Consider the following 14,338-nt stretch of genomic DNA (forward strand, 5'->3'; position numbering starts at 1 on the left):
TGGCTTTCTCGGGAACCCAACTAAAATTATTTCAGCACTTTGTAGGATGTACGCCTGTAGAGAATTGGGGGTGACAAGCCCACATTTAGCAGAAGATGCCAGCTCTGACTGTTACAGGTTTTAGAAGGGGACAGACAGAACACACGGAGCTCCAGACCAATGGCAGTCCCATATGGAAGAAAAAAACTCCCTGCAAACAGGAAGCTCCCACCCACCCTGGATTAAAAAAAAAAAAAAAAAAAAAAAAGCATCAAAAACATGTCCTTAAACTAATGTCCCCAGGCAATAAGCCAAAGAGAGCATTTAGGAAGGCTTTAAATGTATGTACCAGGCACAGTTCTAAGAACTTCTACAGCACAGAAAACAAGAAAAAAAATCAAGGTGAGAGGAAAACAAAGTAAACCAAGGCATACAAATTTAGCTGCACTGAGTGGACTGATTGCTGCCTATTTAGGCATGCCCAGTTCATTTTCAGCTGGCTACTTTGCTGACTAGTGGCAGAGAAGCTGTGGCACTACAGACTGCCCGGCTGCCCCAGCTCCCTGCTGGTCTGAAGAAGCTGATGAGCAGCCTCCAGCCCCGCTGCGCTCACTGCCAGGACTCACTGCAAGCTAAGATGTGCTACGCATGCTGTAGTCATACCATTAACAGCAGCGTGGGCTAAGTCTTATAGAAACATATGAGATTATATATAGCAAATCTTATTTAATTAAAATTAAATACAATTGTGAGAGAGTTAACTGACCGTGACTGAGAACTCCTGATCAGAACAAACTGTTCAGCATTGTCGTGCCGGTTTCCAATTATTAGGTCTCATGTGATGACAGCACATTTAATATGCTCTGTCCTGGTCTGTAAATAATGGTAAACAACATCTCTTCTAGCTGAAGTTACTGTTAGATTTTAATCAAAGACTGCACAGAGAAGGTACTTTGAAAAGATGGCTGGCATCCTCATTTCTCACTTGCTTTTTTGTTAAATAAGGGTGTTCCATTTTACTTGGCAAGCACCTTGGCATTGAACAGTCATCCCTTTATCTGGTTTATAATTTAAGCCTTTTCCATAATTTGTTTTTAAAGACAATTCAGTTGCTAGGTCACAGCCCAAGAACTATTCGTGTAACCGTCCTATTTTTCTTCCAGGGATGGGCATGGCAGATGAGTGCGGGACAGGAACCATCTTCTACCCACGGAGACGCTCCCCAAAACCCTGCACTTTGTGACTCTTCTCCCACCACAGGACTCTTGCAGCTTGCCTACGAAGAACCCAACTCCATGCTTGGATTATCTTTTTTTTTCTAGCAATAGATTTAACTCTACGTGATCCTTGTAAAGCACTTCACTTTCTTTAATCTTCCCCACATGAGGGATTACTTCTGCTTAATAAACATGATGGCCTGGCTGTACCCTCCAACCACCAGGGCACGCGCCCTCCTAGAGCAGGGCTTCACCTGCAGCAGCCAGCAGCATCTGTCCCATGCTGCTCCCACAGCACAGCCAGAGCTCAGAGGCAGTCCGCGCTGGACTTAGCCTCAACACCTGACCCTCTGCTGCTTGTGTAAAATGCTTCCATTCGACCACAATGAGTTTCTTAAGTACTGTTGAGTTTGTTGGTTTTTTTTTGAAATACACTTCTGCACAGGATGTGTTTTTAGCCTGAATTTCATTTCCAGTTTCTAAGTACTTTCCTCCCACTCCTTTCATCCAATCTCAGAAAAGCTGACTACCACACCAATTCAAAGCAGTCCCTCCCCTAGGAGAAAGAGCAGATGTGTTTCCTCCTCCCTCCAGCCCCACGCACACGAAGCAAAGTGACTACACCAACGCTCACATAACATGCCCCTTGAAGCACTGTGCCCCAGCTCCCAAGGTGACTGGTTTCTGCCACGCTCCCTGTTTTAACAGTTGTAGCCACACTACCTGCCAGAGGAGCAGGGATGAGAAAAAAAAAAAAAAGGAAGAATTAAGACACTGTCATGGAAAATGTTACAGGAGTTTGCCAGAAGACACAGCTTTATTGTATGGCTCATTAGCTACCTCAGGAATGGCTCTGATGGGAGGAACTGGAAAAGAAAGTAATACTGCTGTTCTAAGGCATGCTGCAACAGACTCAGTCTGCACATTTCTGAACATCCCCTTGCATCCCACTCCTGAGATCTCTATGAAAACGCTCCAGCGGGTTTCTTGGCTGAGGGACACGTAGGATCACCTTCACTCTAGCTTGCCAGTGACATGAGGGTGCTTGCATGCCTGTGCAGCAGTTTTTCCACTTTAATATTCTGCCTGAGCAGTTGATATAACACCACTGCTCACTTACAGTCTGGAATTCAATTGTCTTTTGAACAGATATGGTTATTGGCACTGTGGTACACACATACTTTCAGCCATACCACTACACGTGACTCTAAGTACAGGCTGTGCACACTGAACAGAAGCACACTCGCAGTCTCCTGGCTGCACTCTGCATCCCCAGCAGCAGCACTTCTCACACAGAATATGAGCTCAGGCTTCCTTGAGCTCCTTGTCCCCTGTATGAGGCAAGCAGGCCTGCCTTTGTAGCACAGCTGGCTGTTTTTACAGTGGCAGCTGTTTGCTTTTCACTGTACAAAGCATCAGAGGACAACAGTCATTTTTGCTGGCCATGTTTTTATTTGTCTTTCGTTTTAAACAGGGGAGCCAATGATACATCCAGTATTTCAAAAAATCAGAAGGTAAAACAAATTTTCAGAAGACCGAGATGCTACATGCTATATTTAACCTAATTTTATTCATGCTTGCTTTTGAGGGGCAGCGGGAAGGGGGCAGGAATCATTCAGTAAAAACATACAGTAAAAACAAAATGTCTCACCATATAGAACTTTAACCTACAGTAATGTTGTACCTTAATTATTTCCATGCACACAACTAACATTACAATTTTTATTTTTTTTTTTAAATGAACACAATTAAGACTTCTAGGAGCATTTTATAATAAAGCAATTCCTAATTTCTTTTGTAGAGATCAAGCACCTCCAATTACAAATTCCTATACACAGTGAGTGCTTTACTTGAAATGAAAACTAGAAAAAATGTATTGATAGCCTCAGAATAAGCTGATGTTAATATATATCCAGCTATGTAGGCAATAAAACCATAGTGCTAAACAAAAACTTTTATCTGAAAAGTAACTCAAAAATTAAGTTGACTTTCTATAATTACAGAAATATACTTATTTGCTAAAATAAATAAAAGTGCTGCATATTAACACTTCACTATAAAGAATGCATACCAGAACATTTATAAATATTGAATGATTTTCAATAAGAATAGCTACTACAATAATGCTGGCTAAATAGAAGTGCATAATGAGAAGCACTATGGGTGGTTAATGTTTTGCCACATACTGCTGTTACCTTGAGGTAGATAACACATGCGTACCAAATTCTGCATTCATTTCAGTTGCTGCTGGTATCATGTGTCTAAGAAATGTGTACAGTATGAAAAACTCTAAAATACGCATGAATGAAAAAATGTTTTGGGAAAAATAGATATTTTCATGCAATTATGTACAGTCTCACTGTGTAAATTTCAAGGCAAGATTCTTTTTCTGCAAAACATGGACACCGTTTTACTGAGAGAATTTTTTTTTTTTTACTTGGTTTAGTGCATTTTTGTTACCTCCTGCATTTTGCATTATTTTGCTCTATTCTTTAATTTTGTGTGCAAACGACATGCCAGTTTAAAAACAAAACTTATGTATAGAAAGTAATTCTGGATTGTAAAAACAATGGTAAACAGAAAGCTAATGAAATCCATACCAAAATTACACCATCTGATTCAAGTAAAAAAATTACTTACACTAGTAATAAAAAAAGACAAACACATCTCATGAATATAAAAGAAATGTCTGCTGAGTGTTTTAATTTAGATGTTTCAGAATGCTGCTGTATGTTTTGTGGGGAATCTGGGGAGATGATTTCATAGCAGAAGGCGTTAACGTGGCCTGTATTGATTTCAGTGGCGAACCAACAGGGCTATGAAATTGAGGAATACCTATCGCCTCAAGATGTTTGTTGAAGAGGAGTTCTCCACTGTTACTAAGAAAGCTCTCTTCTCTTTCCTTCTCCCCAGGCTTCCCCTCTTCTACTGGCTCAGGTTCTAGCATTTCAGCATCTTCTTTCTTACTAAAAAATTTGTCCAAATAACTGGTGTAAGTATTTTCTTTCTCAACGTGTTCATCTTTCCTGACTTCACAACAAAACTGGTCTATGAGGAAGCACTCCTCCCCACTACTTACAAACTGACTGTCCCAAGAAGTTTGGTACAGAGCTCCTAACTGTGCCAAATTAGCCATTCCTTTCTCCTGCTTCTCTCTGCTTACCGACTTTGATATTAATCCTTTCAACTCCATCTGAGATACTGAGCTATTCAAGTCATTTAATTTATCAACATCAGTAGACTCGTGTTGTAAACTAAGCTGAATAGTTTCTGCTATGAATGAATCAAAGTCAAATCCTTGATTCTTCTCCCTTTCTTTTTCAACAAGTTGCTGTGATGCTTCCTCAAGCGCTATCTGAGCTTTCACCAATCCATTCTTTTCACATTTAGACTTGCCTTTCTTATCAGACTTTTCTTTGCTCTGTTCCTTCCAGTTTGAAAGATCTATAATAAGCTTGGGCTCATAGTAATGGTTAACTTCACTGTCTCGCCAAACTAAATTATCTAGGTATGAAGATGACCTCATTTTGTAATTACAAGTGTGACTACATTCTAGATCACAGTATTTGTTTTCATGGTGATCTGAATACTGCCAGCAAGGCTCAGTAGAGAAGTGGGTGTCAAAAGCAGGATCCTCCAGATACTTTTCACGATCTCCATCCAAATATTTGCGAGGATCTACTTGAACTTCTTCCTCATCAGTAACATCAGAAAGAGCCCTTGGATCACGCTGAACTTCATCAGCTTCATAGTTGTTATGAATAGGCCAGTCATGGTCTGAGAACTGACTTTCATGGTATCTGCAAAACAATTTCCTATGCGTTAGCAACGAAAAACAGTCTTCTAGCTCACAAGACAGTGACAGTGTCCTTACAGATATTCTCTTACAGAATAATGATAATTCAATAAAAATAACCTAAGTTTTTCCTCAAATTAGGTACCTCTTCCTCTTTTTTTTTTTTTTTATAAGTTTAATCTGGCATAAAGCAATCCTCATATACACATCTGAAAGATATAAATCCAGAATTATGTATGATAGCTCACTCTATTGACAGAGCTCTTCCATAAAGTCTGACTTTAAATACGACTACTGAAATTCTCTTTACTGCTATAAGCACTACGCACTGAAAAAGAGCGATCCATACTTAAAACACTCTTCATTTTGATTTATTTTTAAAAGACAAATATTTTGGGCACAGAAAAGTAGTAACATAGATTAAACTTTAGATTTTAGATTTCCAAGTGCATCTCAGGAATGTGTCAGCATACCCTAATCAGTCTTATGAGCCACAAGCCCAATGATTCTCAAGTCAACTTGAGAAACACGTAGAAAAGGAAAGGATGCTTAAGAAGCAACATGGCTTCAAACACGCAACAGTTAAGTCACATTACATGCTACAGTAAGCAATAAATTTACCTTTCCCAATTATAAATATGGCTGTGACTTTCATCCATCAGCAGAATATCATCTACCTCATCTTCAATGTGAAAAGGATGACTTGAAATAGGCTCATCCGTTGGAAAGGAATAAATGCTCATGTAAGGATGGGACAAAGCTTCTTCTGCTGTCAATCGATCCATGGGACTAAATGTCAAAATTTGCTCCAGAAAGTCCAGTGCTGTGCAACAGAAGTTATGATTTAAAAGGAGAAAAAACAACATTTCAGACATCCAGTATTAAAGATTAAAGTGCAGTGCTTAAAGGAGTGTTCACCTGCTTAAAAGGTATAGTTTGCTACCCATGATATATCACGTACTAACACTTAATGGCCAAAAAAAATATAATAATAATTTGGCAGCCATAGGAAATGCAGAAGAGTAGAGATCAAATCTAGGATCTACAATAATTTATCCGAAAACAGGAAAAAAAAACTACTACAAGAAAGAATGCTTCAAGTTGAAACAGTATCCACCAACATGTGTCATGAAACATTGCTGTCAGCAACCAAGGTTCAAAACAGTTTGTTTTGGAGACTTTAACAACAAAATAAATTCAAAGACTTGTTTTAAACTGACACCATTCCAATGTTCTCTTATATTTAAAAGGCCAGTGTCTCAAAATATAGCAATTTTAATCAGCCTTTCCATGTAGACAGGTCCAGCATGGAGGCACAATTCTACTCCAAATATGATCACATAGCTATCGCAATCATATATATATATATATATATTTATTTATTTATTACAGTAGAATACAGTTCTTCTTCAGATCTTCAGAGAACGCACGGATTCTTCTAATTTAAATTTGCTTTTAACAGTTATAGGCATACACTTTTATGCTGTTCACCACTATTTTACTATTTGTGAAATATAGAAAACATTTTTTCAGAATAACTTACCTTCTGGACTAATGCCTGGAAGCAACTGAGTTAAAGGTTTGTGTGGCTCAGTCATATCATTTCTAATGTAAACTGGAATTACATTGAGAAGCTCCTGACGGTCCTCCTCATGTACAACAGGAATTGATTCTAGAATCAACTGCATCTGTTCAAGTTCATGTGCACCTGAAGATGGAGAGAAAATACAAGCTGTCATATCAGCTTCAAACACTTTCATCCCTGTGTATGAATGGCACAGGAAAACGTTGCGCTCTGAGCAGCTATATTTTCTGTACAAGATTCTTCAAGAGAGGAAAAGCTGTGGTACTAACTTTGAGTGCTAAGTATGAAAAGCTCTCAAAAATGCTATTCATGAAGAATTACAGGACTGCTACACATAGATAAAGCAATGTAACCGCAAGGTTTTGGTAAGAATGTTTTTACCAAGTATGAGGGACTCCTCATCAGTCATATCATACAACAGCTTGGGCTGGAAGGGACCTTAAAGATCATCTAGTTCCCAGCCCCTGCCACGGGCAGGGATGACACCCAGTAGATCAGGTTGGCCAAGACCCCATCGTGCGGGGCCTTGAACACCTCCAGGGATGGGGCATCCAGCTTCCCTGGGCAACCTGTGCCAGTGCCTCACTACCCTTACTGTGAAGAATTTCTTCTTAATGTCTAATCTAAATCTATCCTCTTTTAGTTTAAGACCACTCCCCCTTGCCCTATCATTACCTACCCAAGTAACGAGTCCCTCCGTCCTTTTTATAAGACCCCTTTAAGTACTGAAAGGCCTTTATGAGGTCTCCCTGGAGGTGCTTCAGCCCTCAGACCATCTTTGTGGCCCGATCAATACCCTACTTTTTCCTTATATACCATATATTGCATCCCTTCCCTTTCAGGTGATCCACCCAATTCATTCAGTATTGGATCCAACTTTGAATTATAGGTCCCTTATTGATAAAAAGGGTTGTAGCCTAGCTCAGCAGGAGATCTCACAGACCACACTCATTTGTGTCAATGTTCTACTCTGAAATCCTGTATTACTGTTACATGCAAGACAAAAAACTATTTGCCATTTAAGCAGTGTAATCTTACTAAAAAAACAGTACTGCATTATAATTTAAATTCTGCTACACTTTTACACAGTAAAACTTCAGATAAAGCTGAAGAACTGTAAGGGCCTATAACGTTGGTAAATTTGGGAGTAATGAATGAGATCGTTGTTTCAGCAGCAGCATGCAATCAAATTGGAGTACCAAGAAATACATTGTCTACTTCCATTTATTGCTCAGCTCCAAGAAGCACGTAGCACCCCAGAGAGTCAAGTGGTGGATGACATTATGCAAGACTGTTTGCATACCAGTGCTGCCCACCTTTAGCAAGAAGCTCAAGGCAGTCAGCAGTACTGGATGTGGCATCAAACAAATAAATGGAGCCAGAACCAGGTTGTACCATCTCAAGATCTACACACTATCAATTCACTTCAGCAGTTTGCATAAGTCTGCATCAGAAATCCTACCATGTATCTGTCAGATGACAGAAAGAAAATCGGAGGCAAAGTCAGTAAAGAGAAACTGAGCAAGACCTACATTCCCCAGCTGAATTAGTACTGCCTCATGTTAACTTATTTGCTGGATTGAAAAGCTGTTTTGTCCGCCTACTTCAGGCTATTACAAATTACTAATATAATCTATCAGACGCTACACTGTCTGAAATTTGCTGGAAATAGGATTTTAATCTATCATTATATCATGTCCTATTCATCCTAAAATTAATCAGCTTTTTTTCAGTCCACTATAAATGAAATTAACATTTAAAAGTATTTATTTAAAAGAAAAAAGAATCAGAGTTATTTGAAACAGCTACTGAATTCCTCTGCATTGATATTCCATCCCTCCCTCACCCAGGTATTCTGGGATTTTCACCTCCATTCTTTCTTCCCCTTCAGCTTTCCAGGAAGCAGGATTCCTAAGGGATGGCTCAGATGGAGACAGGAAGTTACAAATTGATCAAACTAAGCCCTTCAAAGAAATCTGCAAAATAATTTTATTCAGAGTCTCAGGACAGGTTAACTGAAATCTCCAACCATTTTCGCTTTCCAAATGTATGACATTAAGAAATCCATTCTACTTCAGACCAGAAAACAAAAGGTAGTGCTAAATTAGAGGGACACATCCAGATCTAAAAATATTTCCTATGTATCTACATAATTCAACTAGGGTACATAAATGGGTCTATAAACTGAGGATTTTGGTTAATCTTAAGTTAAAAAAAATCTAAATTGCTGTATGAGGAAAAACAAAACAAACAGACCAAGTGCTATTCATGTCATTACATAGCATTTGCAATCCATCTATGCCAAATGCTGAAACCCACTGGCTTTCTCCCACGTTTCGCTCTTTTCCAACAGAAGCACTCAATGCAATGGAATCTAAACGCTCGGCTGATAAGAGATGTGTTAACGCACAGAGGACACTGCTCCAGTAGTTATTAGCTCAAAGAGTTAGCAACTCACCGCAAGTTAAGAAAATCCTCTTTGCATATTAATCAATGATTTCTATAAAGTTATGATTTTACAGTGTGACAGTAATCCATTAAAGCACTTAATGAGAAAGTGCTCTCATTTCTTCACCTTGATGTATAAAGCAAAGAATTACTGCAGAGGTGTGGTTTCAGTTCACATGTATTTAAAAGAAATGCGAACTTTGAATTACAAGCACAGATCCTTGTGGTTTTTATCTATGTTACCTCAGTAATTAGAGCCAACAGGAGCAAATCCAAGAGCAAACTGGAATGAAACAGCTGCTGCTGCACAGCCCCCAGGGGTCACACAAAACAGGGGTTTACTCTAGACTAGCTCATCCTCTCTGTGGACTGAACGCAGGTGGAGCACATTGCGTGATCTTTGGCAGTGCAAATGGCAGGTTGTTTGTCTGACAAGACTCTGGTTCGTGTACTGAGGTAAAGCAATACTGTGGTACAGGATGGCGATCCAGAAATCTGCTTCAAAAACATGCTTCTGATTGCCACTAAAGCACTAACGTCTACACGCCCAATGAGACCAGAGTATTGCTTCCTATTTTACCAGGAATACCACCATTTTAACAGAAGTGCCTGTTTTACCAGAGTTTGAATATTATGTTTCCCTGGTTTGCCACACTGAATTTTAAAATCCTAAAGTCCTGCTAATACCACTAAAACACAAGAAAAACTGATATTTAAGCTGGCACTTTTCTCAGGTCAAAACAGTCTGTAGATGACAAAAAAAAAAAAAAGGTAAAAAAAAAAAAGGTGGGGTGGGGTGGGGAAGGCCTATTCTTTCATAATTTAAAATATAAAGAAGCAAGACATGATTAATTTGACTATATCAAAAAATCTTTATGAATATGATACTCGGACTGCTTGTAACTCTCAAATACTCCCTGGTCTAGCAATTTACTACAACATGTATTTAGAACATTTCTTACGCACTCAATAAATTTAGCTTAATTACAAGCAAATTTACCATATACATGCTTACTCAAATTCTGGTATTTATCTAAATACACACTGGTATGAGTAGAAAATATTGAAATATTTTCTGTTTTACAAATGCATCAACTTGTAGTTCATTTCAACAACTGTCTAATAATACAGCGTATCCTGACAGTCAGCGAGAACTGATACTAGCCACAAGACTCCACCTTTCTTTAGGAACAGAATTAGGCAGTACCATTTGCTTTAGGAACACACACGCACACATTTTTATTGTACGCACCTGCAAAGAGGGTCTTCCCAGTCAGCATTTCAGCAAAGATGCAACCTGCAGCCCACATGTCAATGGCTTTAGTGTAGTTGTTAGGTGAAAGCAAAAGACGGGGTGATCTGTACCATTTAGTAACCAATCCTTCAGAAAGATGGCCCTAATAAAAATAAACAAACAGAACAAAATGCTTACTTAAATTTTTAACAGGTATGTTTTTAGATTCTCCCCCTCCTCCCCTTACATTTCAATGCAGTACTTCAAGACTTTGGTCTCATGCTCCCAGACAGCACTAGCCCACGTACTACCTACTAAACTTCCTACCCTTTAAGACAGTGCTGTCTTTATGAATGAGCAGCAGCAGACAAATATGATACTATTTATTAGTCAGATAATTTTCTTATTCCCAGATGCCAAATAAACACAGAGATAATAATGAACTCTGAGGAAACAGCGTTTGAACCAGGAACAGAGCATCTCTGAATAAATTCCAGGAAGTAGCCACACAATTTGTGTACTTGTACACTGTTTGTAAGCTTATCTAAGGCTACCACAGTTATGCCTCTTCATGTTACTCTTGAAAACCTCAAGTCCTGTATTCACTGTTAAAAAGAAATCTGCTTTTCTGAATACATCTAATAAAGTTTTATTTTCTGCTGCAGTTATTGTTCCTATCCGAGATAAAAGATGTCATCCAGAGATCTGTTTTATTCGATTTGCAGACATTTCATTTCTACTGCGTTTGCTCCCTAATGATATCCTGCTTGCTAAAGAAGCCTTCCATGGACTACATTTTACTCTAAGTGCCTAGACAAGGACTGGCAATATTATTTAATACTGCAAGAAGGAAGAAATATACAATTTTAAGGAGGCACAGTTTATTGCTTAAATATTCCCACTCTTCACGTACCTTGTGGGAATAGTGAGGATCCATGATTCGTGCAAGACCAAAGTCACCAATCTTCAGCACCAAGTCTTCAGTATTAATGAAAAGATTAGCTGGTTTGAGATCTCTATGCAGAACATTTGCAGAGTGAATATACTTGAGCCCACGTAGCAGCTGGTACATGAAAAGTCTGGCATGATCTTCCAGTAAAGGGCCTTGCTCTAGCAGATTAGCCAGATCTGTCTCCATGTATTCCTGGACAATGTAAACACAGTTCAATTCTGTAAGGGAGCCCACATCATCTGTTAACTGGCTTCCACTAGGACCAAGAATTTCAAATACTTTGACAATGTTATCATGGTCAAGTCTTCTAATAATTTTGATCTCACGTAGAGCATGTTTAACACTCTGGGGATCTGTAAGGACAATTTTCTTGACAGCCACTCTTTTGTCACAGTCATTGTCGACAGCAGAAAAAACTAAGCCATTTCCACCACAGCCCAGTGGTTTTAAGTCCATATACCGAGAGCCCAGATCAAAACCATGAATGTTCATGAGACTTTCAAATTTTTCTGCCATTTTATATTTCTTTACGTTTCTTTTTCCTCAAACTACTAAGCTTCTGTAAACACGCGGAGACACTTCCACTGGTATCTGAAGGAAAGGTCTTATAGAAAGGGAGAAGAAGCACGTGGCTTTGACTGCAAGATGGTTTCTTGACACTCTTCTTTCATCATGAGCCAGCCAGGCCTGTTGTGTCCCCTTGAATTTAGAGCCCGTAAGCTCTAGAACTCAAACCGAGCATAAGATAGAAAGAGTGCAGCATTCATAGTTCAAGAAAGGTGCAGCATTTCTGCAGACATTAAAGAAAATACTCACAAGAAACTCAAACGGAATGAAATGACATACTATGCACTCAGCTCTACTGTGCTAAACTGGTTAACATTTAACAAAAACGTGAATAAATATGCACATAATAGGCTTCTATTAACATCCTCCTCCTCACAGTGCAGATACATTCAGTGTTGGACTGGTCCTGAGCAGCGTCATTCTATGGTGCTGGTAAGCACTATTTGTTTCTTCTTCCTCCTTCTTCCTCTCCTTTGTTTACAGTCTAGTTAAACAGGAAACTGGCAGCTCTTGATTTACAAAAGATGCCTTCTGTTAATGATCAGGTGGCTCCAGCTCACCACAATCACAATCAAAGCTACCATCCATCTTACTCCGTGACAACCTGAAAAGGAGACAAAACAGATCAGTATTCCAGGTACATACAGAAGGCCGTACTCCTCCTCCTTCTCAAGCTGTCCTAAATACACAACTTGTGTCCATTTGCAAAATAACAAACTGCCGCAGAAGCTGAACCACTAGAAATGATGTACACTTTTCATACTTCTCGTGGAGAGAAACTGACAATAACCACCAGACAGCTGTTTCTAAATATACACCGTGGAAGTTTTATATATAACCCATTGAGAATGCAAGGCTCACAAATCAAAAACCCTATTGACTTCTAATAAAGGGAATATCATAGAAAACTTGGAATTCTCCAATGCAGCTGTTAGCTAATAACAGCAACAACAATATCCCACACCTCAGTCAAATTTTGAAATAATTCTTTCCACTCAATTTTTACTCGAAGAAAAAAAAAGTTTTTGTTTTTTTTTTTAACCATTTTGCATAATAAGACATAAGTGGGTGCCATTCACAAAAAAGGGTAAGGTTTGTGCACTCCCAAGATTTGCTGAATTTGAAGAATACATAGCGTGCATCCAGTGCCACTTATAACAAGGCTTAAATCGTAGCTAACTCATAACTCAAAGCACGGTTTTGCCTCTATACACTGATTGTTGCAGAAATCACAGGGGTACTTCCTACACGTTCGATAAATGTTACTAATTTATCAATTATTTCCACAGTTACAATATCTCAATTACAAAAAAATAAATAAATGACTACATTTTGCGTAATAACCAGTATGTTCTATAACCGTTTCATCCTCTGATGTACTACGGGCACTTTCAGACATCATTAATTTTTTTAATAGCCCAACGAATGCAATCACTATTTATGAAAACCAAAGCAGCAATTTTCTCAGCAGGTTTCCCTGTCTGCAGCAGCAGAATGCGGTCAAGACGACCATGTTATATTTTTGCAGCATATCCTCATAACTTCTTTCAAAAGCTCAAAGACACTACAAACAGAAGAAACAAAAGGAACACCTTACATGGCATGGCAAATTTTGGCCAGTTCCACTCCAAGTCACTTGTATGTGACCCCAAGAACTACAGCAATACTGAATCACTCGATGCCCTTCCTTCAGTCTTAAATTAACATATTTTAGCTCTTCAACCAGTCCTCTAAATAAACATAAAGGTTCTCCAAGCTATCCTATTAATTACGTGAATGTATTCTCTTAAAACTGTGCTAACATTTCAGTGAAACAGCCAGGAACAAGCAAAACAAGTTTCCATACTCCTAGCAGCACAGCAACCAATAAATTATTAACATTTTCTAAACAACATCTTCTTAACTCACTAATCAGAATCGCACGCAGAAATAATAACACAAAAGGCACGCTAGCAAGCAGCTAGGGCTGCTTTCACACACCAACCACCACCACTCCTAGGGCTCAGGTCTGCCACCACCCAGACACTCCAGGCCACCACCTGGCTCGCATCCTCCTGCCCCAGCCACCCGGTGCCCGGGCACACACCTCCACGTGACAAAGCATGCAAGGAAGGAAAGGTAACATAAGAAACATGCCACCCTCTGTTGGATTGTATACAAAAAAAAAAGAAGTCACCAAACGCAGTTGTTCTGCATGAACTGTTAAGCTGTCCTCTGCTGCCTGGCCTCTTGATTTTTATTTTTTACGTGACACCTAAAATCATTTTCTCCTTCACATGCACCAATTTCAAGCTCACTCATATGGAGCTGCTGCCTGTAAACTAGTTTATTTCACTCCAAACCATTTTCCTTTTAATCCTCCCCCCAAAACTGTTACAGAAATTCCTTTTTGAAACTTACACATGCTTTAAATTTCGTGCTAACTTGAGGTCCAAGGCCTCTGTCCAAACATCCTGCATTAAGTTGCGTTTTATAACCTTAGGACCATCTACTACCAGTTTTATTCTCCCCCCTAATTAAGCCCATTGTTTCACACTGCTGATGTCTTCAATGTGCGGCA

At 39.1% G+C, this 14,338-nt stretch overlaps 1 protein-coding gene across 4 annotated transcripts in view; it reads right to left on the minus strand.

Moving 5' to 3' along the window:
• Positions 1-2,628: 2,628 nt before the first annotated feature.
• MAPK6 (mitogen-activated protein kinase 6) overlaps positions 2,629-14,338 on the minus strand; it is a 30,488-nt gene continuing 18,778 nt past the window's right edge. For all 4 annotated transcript variants that reach the window (XM_068695691.1, XM_068695689.1, XM_068695692.1 and 1 more), the window contains exons 2-6: positions 11,173-12,382; positions 10,278-10,422; positions 6,536-6,700; positions 5,614-5,815; positions 2,629-4,996 (exon numbers count right to left, since the gene is read on the minus strand). In XM_068695691.1, coding sequence (XP_068551792.1) covers positions 3,898-4,996; positions 5,614-5,815; positions 6,536-6,700; positions 10,278-10,422; positions 11,173-11,727 — 2,166 coding nt within the window. In that variant the 5' untranslated portion in view covers positions 11,728-12,382 and the 3' untranslated portion in view covers positions 2,629-3,897. The remainder of the gene's footprint in view (positions 4,997-5,613; positions 5,816-6,535; positions 6,701-10,277; positions 10,423-11,172; positions 12,383-14,338) is intronic.

Source organism: Anas acuta, chromosome 12, assembly GCF_963932015.1.
Source record: "Anas acuta chromosome 12, bAnaAcu1.1, whole genome shotgun sequence".
NCBI classification, from domain to species: Eukaryota; Metazoa; Chordata; class Aves; order Anseriformes; family Anatidae; genus Anas; species Anas acuta.